The 9,686-nt window shown below is 38.8% G+C and overlaps 1 protein-coding gene across 2 annotated transcripts in view; it reads left to right on the plus strand.

Annotated features, from left to right (window-relative positions):
- The window catches only part of CUNH7orf57 (chromosome unknown C7orf57 homolog), a 36,140-nt gene extending 32,058 nt beyond the window's left edge, over nt 1–4,082 (plus strand). The window contains exon 8 of one of the 2 annotated variants that reach the window (XM_006161938.3): nt 3,272–4,082. In XM_006161938.3, the coding sequence (XP_006162000.1) occupies nt 3,272–3,318 (47 nt within the window). In that variant the 3' untranslated portion in view covers nt 3,319–4,082. The remainder of the gene's footprint in view (nt 1–3,271) is intronic. The other variant, XM_006161937.3, reaches the window with a different exon arrangement.
- Nucleotides 4,083–9,686: the final 5,604 nt, after the last annotated feature.

The raw sequence follows: 9,686 nt of genomic DNA on the forward strand, positions 1-9,686 counted from the left end.
CGCAGCTTGGTGTTTAATTCTAGTCTCTTATTTCTTTATTTTTGTTATTAGTTGTAATATCTCTTCTTTCATTTCTGATTTCGTTTGTGTCATCTCTTTTTTTCTTTCTTAGTCTAAGTAGAGATTTGTCAATTTTATTTATATTTTCAAAAACTTAACTTTTTTTCCCTAAGGTTTTTACCATAGGGTGCACGTGCTCACTAGAGACAGAGGAACAAAGAGAGGGAAATTGAAAAATCACACCCCAGGGTGGCAGTGGGGTTAGCCATGCCACAAGCCCTTCTCCTCCATTCTCCTCTTGTGATTTTGGACATACACACACACACACACACACACACACCTGGTGTGATTTTCAAGCCACTGAGTCAGAGACTCTAACCATAGTTGGCCATGTGGGAGTCCAGCACCTTAACCATCATGCCACTTGCTGGCTCCTCAGAAACCTACCTCTTAGTTCTGCTGATCTTTTTTATTGAAAAAAAAAAAGATTTTGTAAAAACATACTAGAGTTAGGTACTATTTTGTTTTCAGCTTGTTTATTTGTTTATCTATTGATGAGAGAAAGCGGGAGTGAGAGAGACAAAGAGATAGGCACCTCACCATGCTGCAATCCTTCTGTCCTAGCCTCTCAGCCAGCCAGATTCACAGGTGTATGACCATACCAGGTATATCCTGGTCCAGTTAGGACCTCAACCTGGACCTTCCAAGAGGCTCCCGCATGGCAGAGCAGTGACCTACCTCCTGTGCCACTGTAGCCAGGACTCTCTTGTTTATGTTTGCTCTTATCTTTGTTATGTCTTTCCTACTGCTGACGTTAGGCTAAGATCGTTCTTTTCTTTTTTTTTTTTTTTTTTTTAAGAGAGACTTTTGCTATAGGGCATGTGTGTTTGCTGGAGAGACAGAGGGTGCCAGAGAGACAGAAAGTGAGAAATCACTCCCTGGGGGGAAGGTCATGCCACAATCCCTTCTCTTCCATTCTCCTCTCGGGATCTTGGTCACGAACACACACGTGCCCGGTGTGAGTTTTAAGTCGCTGGTTCCAGGACTTGAACTGTGGTTGGCTATGCGGGAGTCCAGTGATGTACCCATTATGCCACCTGCTGGTCCGATTGTTCTTTTTAAGGACCCAGATTTAAAAACACAAATGCAGCAGGTATAGAAGCTTACCTGCGAGGAATATATTAGTGGTTTTACTTTTTGCATAGCTTTATGTAGATGGAATTTACTTCACCATTGACAAAAGGTCTGTTCTGGACAAAAGATCTGCTCTGGGCCCAGCTGTAGTGGCACAGGTGGCAGTGTGCTGATCTGAGTGCTGGAAGCCACATGGCCAAGTGCAGGTTCAGATCCTGAGCTGATCTGGAATACGCTAGGTGTATGCAGGCCCAGGATTCTTTTTTTTTTTTTTTTTTTTTTTTTTGGGGGGGTTTTTTTTATAGGGGACGTCAACTTGCGAGATTTTTGCTTATTTATTCCATGTGTGTGTGTGAGAGAGAGACAGAGACAGAGATACAGAGAGATCTCTTCCAATGTAGAATGGCCATGCCCAAATTCTTTTTTCTCCATTTTTCCATTCCATCTGAATACTGGGCATTTCTGCACATGTTTCCAGATTTTTTTTGAGAGAGAGATTTTTGCTATAGGGCATGTGCATTCGCCAGAAAGAGAGACAGAGAGACAGAAAGCAAGAAATCACCACCTAGGGGGGATGGCCATGCCGCAATCCCTTCTCATGGGAGTCCAGCGACATAGCCATTACGCTAACTGCTGGTCCCACATGTCCAAGATTCTGACTGGCAGGAGGGCTGGGGGAAGGGGGTCACAGCGTGATGAGATTCTGTCCCTCTTATACTTCCTCACACTTTCTCTCACATGAGAAATGAAATGAGTAACATACACACATGATCTAACCAAGAGACTACCTTTTGGCATTTGTATAAGTTTATAAACTTCTATCAGGAAATAAATTGCAGGTGTTATGTCATCTCTGCATTTGTATTTAGCAGCAAGACCTGCTTAATTCCAGAGGAACATTTTAACCATACACAGCTAATGAAAGCCTGAGTTAGCAGCAAAGCCCTTAAATCTGGAAAAGCCATAGTGGGGACAAGAAGGGTGAACAGCTTGTCTTCTGGATAGCTCAGGAGTGCCATGACTGAAACTCCACCTCCCACCTTCTCGGCGTCTCCGATCCCAAGGCTGGAGCTGGTGCTGATGGCAGCCACACTCTCTCTCCCTCGCTCCGATGACTTTTCTGTATTTCCGTGTCTCTTCCGTTTCCTGTTTCACCTGCAGTCCATTGCGGTTTTAACTTTATAAACAGCAATAGCTAATCAAGTTAATATCATTTTCCTTCTGGTAGAAAACGATCTATTTAGAACCGATAGCTGTAACATTCTTGAAATTAATATTGTCAAGGCTTATTAATACTTTTTCCCTCCAGAAGACACACAAGCTTATTATAATTTTTTTTTTTTAATTTTGCTAGAGGGCACATGTGCTTGCCAGACAGAGACTGAGGGATAAAGGGAGGGGGCAAGTGAGAAAGCAGACACTTGCCTCCCCCCAAATAGGGAATGGCTACACCACAATACCTTCCTTACTTTCCTCCTGGGATTTGGACACACAGGCGTACATGCCAAGTGCATTTTTCAAGCCTCTGGGTCCAGGACTCAAACTGCTTAGTTGGCCATGTGGGCTCTAGCTGCCTTAACCTCTGTGCCATTGTTGTTGCAATATTTTGCAGTTATCCCAGATGTTTTGGCATGTCCGAAAGTTGGCCATTAGGTAGCTGGTATAATACTGTACTTTAAAAGGTATTAATGAAGGGTATAAGACTTGGGTACGAGGCACCTGCCACACAAAGTCCATTTTCGAGAGTTAGGGAAGCACACAGTCTGACTCAGCCTGTGTCCTCTTGCTCCTGCCAACTGACCGCACCGAGGCTGTGCCCTCACTATTCAGTTCCACTCAACACAGTTAGGTCAGCAGAATTTTTTCAACATACGCAGGCGTGACTCATGAATTGAAATACCTCCAATAGGGCATTCTCTTCTTGTCTGCCAGTGTGAATGCTGTGGTCTTATGTATGACTTGTGCCAGGAGGTAGGATTGTATGCTCAATTTTTATGTACACTCCAGGAATAATCATTATGAATAGGTACAGAAATATGGGGCTTTAAAATTGGAAATGAATATGTTAAATGTTTTCATTTATTAAAAAAAAAAGGTCATCTTTATCTGTTTACTCATTTGTTTGCTTTCATTGCAGGCCCAGAAGCTTCTTCATCTGCACCCACACCAGCAGAACTCAAATAAACCCTGATGCAATATGTACTTAGGATAACTTTGTATATGACTATGATATGACTGTATTTCAGCTGTATTTATAAGGCCCCAGGTATATTTTGTTAATATAGATTCTTATGGAATAATGTATCTTGCAGCAGATTTGGTATCATTGCGGCGAATGTGGTGCAAGTGTCTGGTTCTGTTTCTTGCCTTTCTCTGGTATGTGAAATACGTGTCAATAAACACAACTAAGGCCTCTGGTTCCCTTTGCCTCTCTGGCCTACTGAGGGCCCAGTGTCTGGGAACCAGTCTCCTCCTCCCTATGAGCAGCCTGCATCCCCTTCTCCTCTACGATCCACTACTGAGTGCCTTTTCTATTAGACTGTTAACCAGAGGAAACTCAGAGAACAAAACGTAAGCCTCTTCCATTATTTGGTTCTGTAATCTCTGTAGAAATCATTTTCTTGCTAACGACAACAACAAAATCCAGATATGGTGATATAGTTTATATTAAGAAGAAAGTTTTTCATTTATTATGCCTTGATGTTTCAAACATTCACTATAAAACATTGCAGTATCTGCTTATTTTACATTTTTACTAATATTTTTGCCTCAACTCAAGTCTAGAATATGAAAGATTTATTATTTTGTATCCATGACCTAAATATATGTGTAATTTTAATATTTAGTATACTTAACAAAAACTCATGAATAATCAGAAGGAATTCTCTTGTTTTATACAGTTCACTATTATTTATAAATAAGTGTTTAGCATTAAAATGTAGCTTTATATTTTGCATATTTAATTCATTAATAAAATAATTTTCTGTAGGAAGATTTTCAGAAAGCCAAATAAGTTCACAAATATTTTAGCTTCTTTTGCAGTATAAACTTATCATGCACTTGTTCACCTAAAATGTAATTAGTTCTTGAAATGAGGTACTTAGTTGGGCACATATATCTTTATTGTTTGATCACACTGATACTATTATGGGAGAATGTATGCACTATGTAAGAAATGTGAATGGCTGTATGTATTGAATAAAAAGAATATACTATTAGAGTAAGAAGTTTATTTTTTTCCTCTGTTTTCTCCTTTTTCCTCTCTTTGGAAGATGATCAGGTTACCTAGGTGATTAGGAATGGGATTAGTGTCCTTACAAAAGCAACCTCAGAAAGCTACCATGCTCTCCCACCATGAGAAGACACAGAGAGAAGGCTCCATCTGTGAACCAGATAGTGAACCCTTGCTAGACACTGAATCTACCAGTGCCTTGACCTTGGACTTCCCAGTGTCCAGAACTGTGAAAATAAGTTTCGTATTTTTATAACTATTTTATGATATTTTGTCGTAACAATCGGAGGAGATCAAGACAGGAAGGAAGAAATAAAACTGTGTTCACAGATACAGAAAATCTGAAAGAATAAAATATACTATAAATATCTTTACACATCATTTCCAAATTGAGAAGATCAACTAAACTGAGGACCTATATCAATAATTGTATATCTAGAGTATATACACAACCGCCAATGATGCCCACCCAATTTAGTGAGTGTGAAAGAGGGTCCAGCAAGACTTTAGAGGAAAGAGGATTGAGGTAAAAACAACCTGCAGAAGAGAAAACCCAGCCTATGTGGGAAAATAACAAACATAAGAATGAGGAGGAGTCCTGGTAGAGCAGAGCACTGAGGACAGAGGAGGGAATTAGAAGTACCATGTACATAGAAATAATGATAGTTGTAGTACTTGTAGATGTTGTTATCCAATGAGAAAATAAATACATTTTCGGCATTTAAAACAATGGCTAGCAATCAATAAATGATCTATATAGCTGTTATCTAATCATTAGAATGCCTAATGATAATATTTCTATTCAAGAGACAAGTCATTGTGTTCAAACACAGTATTTTTCTACTCTGGACTGATTCTAGAATAAAGGTTGATAGCCATTTAATTATTATTATTTTTATTTTTAATTTATTTTATTTTTTTGAGAGGTTTTCGCTATAGGGCGCGTGCGCTCTCCAGAGAGACAGAGAGAGAGATATAGAGATAGAAAGCGAGAAATCACCCCCCCAGGGGGGATGGTCATGCCGCAATCCCTTCTCCTCCATTCTCCTCTCGGGATCTTGGGCACGTACGCACACGAGCACGGCATGAGTCTTAAGTCACTGGGTACAGGACGCGAACCGCGGTTGACTACATGGGAGTCCAGCGACATAGCCATTACACTAACTGCTGGTTCCCAGCCATTTAATTATTAGCATTCTACTGACATATGAATGTAGATTATGTAGTAACAAAATAAATGACCAAAAAATAAAAAAATAAAAAAGCATCTCTGAGGCTCCAGGAGCTGCTCTTGGAAAGGTACTGCTTCTGGGGAAAAATGGTATAAAACAGAAAGGAGCGGTGCCCTTTGAGAACTGTAAGATGAAGAGGGAAGGGAAGGAGGCTCTAAAAAACAAAAACAAACAATAGAATGCAGAACACACAATCTCTCCTCTGTATTACCTCAAAGAGTCATTAGGCAAAGAAACTCTACACCTCTTGCTGGCAGCTGGTGTGGTGGTTAAGGTATTGAACTCCCACATGGCTGAACATGGTTCAAGTCTTGGACCTGGAGGCTTGCTTTTTCACTTTCCCTCTATCTCTCTGTGTCTCTCTCTAGTCAAGTAAAAAAACAGTAATAATTATAAATAAAATTAAATAAATTATTCTTAAAATAAATCCCACACCTCCATACTGATGGAGTAAAGCACACTTGAGTCCTATAAATCATCCCAATTGCATTCACAATATGAACTATACAAGAAGCTTTTATTTGAATACAATAAGACAAAGGTAAAAAATGAAAACATACAGTTGACAGAAATTCCTTTAAAAAATCAACCATGAGGCAGAAAAATCCTTTATTACAATACTTCTCAAGCAAGCGTTTAGAGATTGTAAAAAGATACACACAAACAACAATGACAAACACTTCAGCTTGAAAATTTAAAAAACTAAGGACATAAATGGCTCAAAAAGCAAACACAGGATTAAATGAAACAAGATTATTTAATTGCAGAAAGAAAAAGAATCAACAGAAAAACCATATTAGAAATGAAGACTAAGTATGAGGTCCCTATAGAAGAAGAGATTAGAATGAAAATTTTTTTTTTTTGGAGAGGTTTTTGCTATAGGGCATGTGCACTCGCCAGAAAGACAGAGACAGAAAACGAGAAATAACCCCCCAGGGGGATGGCCACGCTGCAATACACTTCTCCTCCATTCTCTTCTTGGGATCTTGAGCATGCACGCACACACACCTGACATGATTTTAAGCCATGGGGTCTGGGACTCGAACCGTGGTTGACTACATGGGACTCCAGTGACATAGCCATTATGCCATTTAATATGGGTACTGAAGAAAAGCAAGAAAACAGCCCAGAGATTGCAAATGAGATAAAATAGAAAGTATTAGAAGAATATCTGTTGAAACAAAGACAGTGAAAAAAAAGTTGAAGATATATAAATTGGATTCCCTAGAACAGAAGAACCAGCACCCTATGGAGGGTGATTTCTTACTTTTTCTTTTTCTCCCTCCCCCCTCTCTCTTTCTGTTACTCTCTGGTGAGTTCACATGCTCTCTGGCAAACTTGAAAATAATAACAATGAAGAAAGACTTCTCGGGCCAGCAGATGATGTAGCAGTTATGTTACTGGACTCCAATGGTGGCTTGAAAATCACACTGGGTATGGGTACATGTGTGCCCAAGATCCCAGGAGGAAAATGGAGGAGAAGGGATTAAAGCCTGGCCATACCCCTTGGGGGGGGGGTTCTCACTTTCCCTCTCATTGACTCTGTCTCTTAAGCAAGTGCATATGCCATAAAACAAAAAGGACCTCTTAAAAAAGAAAGACAGACTTCTGAAAAGCGATATGCAATATGGATGGCAAAAATGGAACAGTTTTCAAGAAAATCAAAATAATATAAAAACCAAGTATTTTATACCTAGACAAACTGTCCTTCAAACATCAAGGGTATAGAAAAACTATTTGAAATATATAAAAATGAACTCTTTGTGAAGCATCAGTTATAGGATTAGACTGACCTAACTAAAAATCACAGGAAAAAATTCAGTCAAAAGCTTGTTGATGAGCACACAATATAGTGATTATGGGTCTAAATGAAAGTAAAAGTGGGAACAACCTAAGAGAATAACATATAAATGTTAAATTTTTTTTTTTTGGAGAGATTTTCACTGTAGGGCGCGTGCGCTCGCCAGACAGACAGAGAGAGACATAGAGACAGAAAGCGAGAAATCACCCCCCAGTGGGGATGGTCACGCCGCAATCCCTTCTCCTCCATTCTCCTCTCGGGATCTTGGGCACGCACGCACACGCGCCCAGCTTGAGTTTTAAGCCACCGGGTCCGGGACACGAACCTCGGTCGACTATGTGGGAGTCCAGTAACATAGCCATTACGCTAACTGCTGGTTCCCAAATGTTAAATATTTTGACAAATTGGAAAGAACACAAAACTTTAGAAATGTGAAAAAATGTAAAATAAGTTTTTCTCTCTTTTAAAAAATGATTCCTAGGCCTTACTATTAGGAACTCTGATTCAGTAGGTGTGAGATAGGACCCAAATCTTTGTGTGTTTGTTTTCTAAGTTTCTTTCCCATGAGTGAGAGAGAGAGAAAAATTTATGGAGAAAGAGACAGAGATACACAGGGTCTTCATAATCACTATCCACCTCCAACTTTTGCCAGCCCTGAATCATGGGTACATGTGTGTCCAGTCTTCTTTGACTTCTCCAGACATGAACCAGAACCTTTCCATGTGGGTCAGTTTTACAGAGTATTACATTACTGCTGTACTACCATCAGCTTGGATAAACTTTTTGAAGGATAGATGGTATGTGGTAGTCAAAGAATATCATTAAAAACTGACCAACCAGATAGTACAAGTTTAAATAAGAACACAAAGTTATTCCTAAGGAGGTAAGCAAGAAAGAATTTATAAAATAAAAACACAAAACACATTACAGAGAGAAAGAAAAATAGAAAATATAATACTCATAATAATATGACAGTTGAGACTAGACATAATCAATAAATCAATAAATATGAATGAGCTTAACTCAGCTGTTATATTTTTAGTTTGGTTTACAAGGCAAGACACAAATTAGAAAATAGTTTGAGATGAATAAACAAAGGTATGACATACAAAAATTATAGGATATAATGAAATCTATAACTGTAAACATGCTTAAAAAAATAACTATCTTAAAAAAGAAAGACATACACACACAAAGAAGACATATCTCAAATCAGTAACCTAATTTAACAGTTTGAAGAACTAAAAGAAAAACAAACTGAACCTGAAGCTTGTAGAAGTTAGGAAATAATAAAGACTAGGGAAGAAATAAACAAAACAAAATAAAAAGAATCTAAAATTGGTTCTTTGTAAAAATCAACAAAGAAGACAAACTTTTATAAAGAATGACTAAGTGAAAAAGAGAGAGGACTCAAATTACTAAAACAAAAATTCAAAGTAAGGGCATTACTACCAACATTACAGAAATAAAATGATGTTTAAGAGAATATTATGAATAATTACACTTTAATAGGATTAGATAAGCAAGACAAATGGATGAATTGTTAGAAGGCTCTCATTACAAAAGCTGGCTCAAGGAGAAATAAAATCTGAATATATCTATAAAACTGAAGAGACTGAATCAGTATTAAAAACTTCCCTATAAAGGAAAACCCTCACTGGTGAATTCCATCAGTTAACATCTACCTTTCTCAAGTTCTTTCAAAAGAAGAACAGAAAGAACTTCCCAATTCATTTTATGAGGCTAGCATTACCCTGAATCCAAGTCAAACAAAGAAACCACGGAAAAGAAAACTATTGATTAATATTCCTTGTGAATATCAATGCAAAAATCCTTGACAAATACTACCAGTTTATTGAGAGAATTATCTTACATGAACAAGTGGGATTTAACCAAGTACAGAAGGTTGGTTAAATCAAGCAGTTAATGCAATGTGCCACATTAATGAAAGGAAGAAAACAGTTTCACATGTACACATGATAGTCTGAATCCAGAAAAAAAGCATTTGAAAAAATTCCACACACTCGGGAACCAGCAGTTAGTGTAATGGCTATGTCGCTGGACTCCCACGTAGTCGACCGCGGTTCGTGTCCCGGACCTGGTGGCTTAAAACTCATGCCGGGCGCGTGTGCGTGCGTGCCCAAGATCCCGAGAGGAGAATGGAGGAGAAGGGATTGCGGCGTGACCATCCCCCCTGGGGGGTGATTTCTCGCTTTCTGTCTCTATGTCTCTCTCTGTCTGTCTGGCGAGCGCACGCGCCCTACAGTGAAAATCTCTCCAAAAAAAA

The sequence above is a fragment of the Tupaia chinensis genome, unplaced genomic scaffold (assembly GCF_000334495.1).
Source record: "Tupaia chinensis unplaced genomic scaffold, TupChi_1.0 Scaffold139484_1, whole genome shotgun sequence".
Lineage (NCBI taxonomy): Eukaryota > Metazoa > Chordata > Mammalia > Scandentia > Tupaiidae > Tupaia > Tupaia belangeri.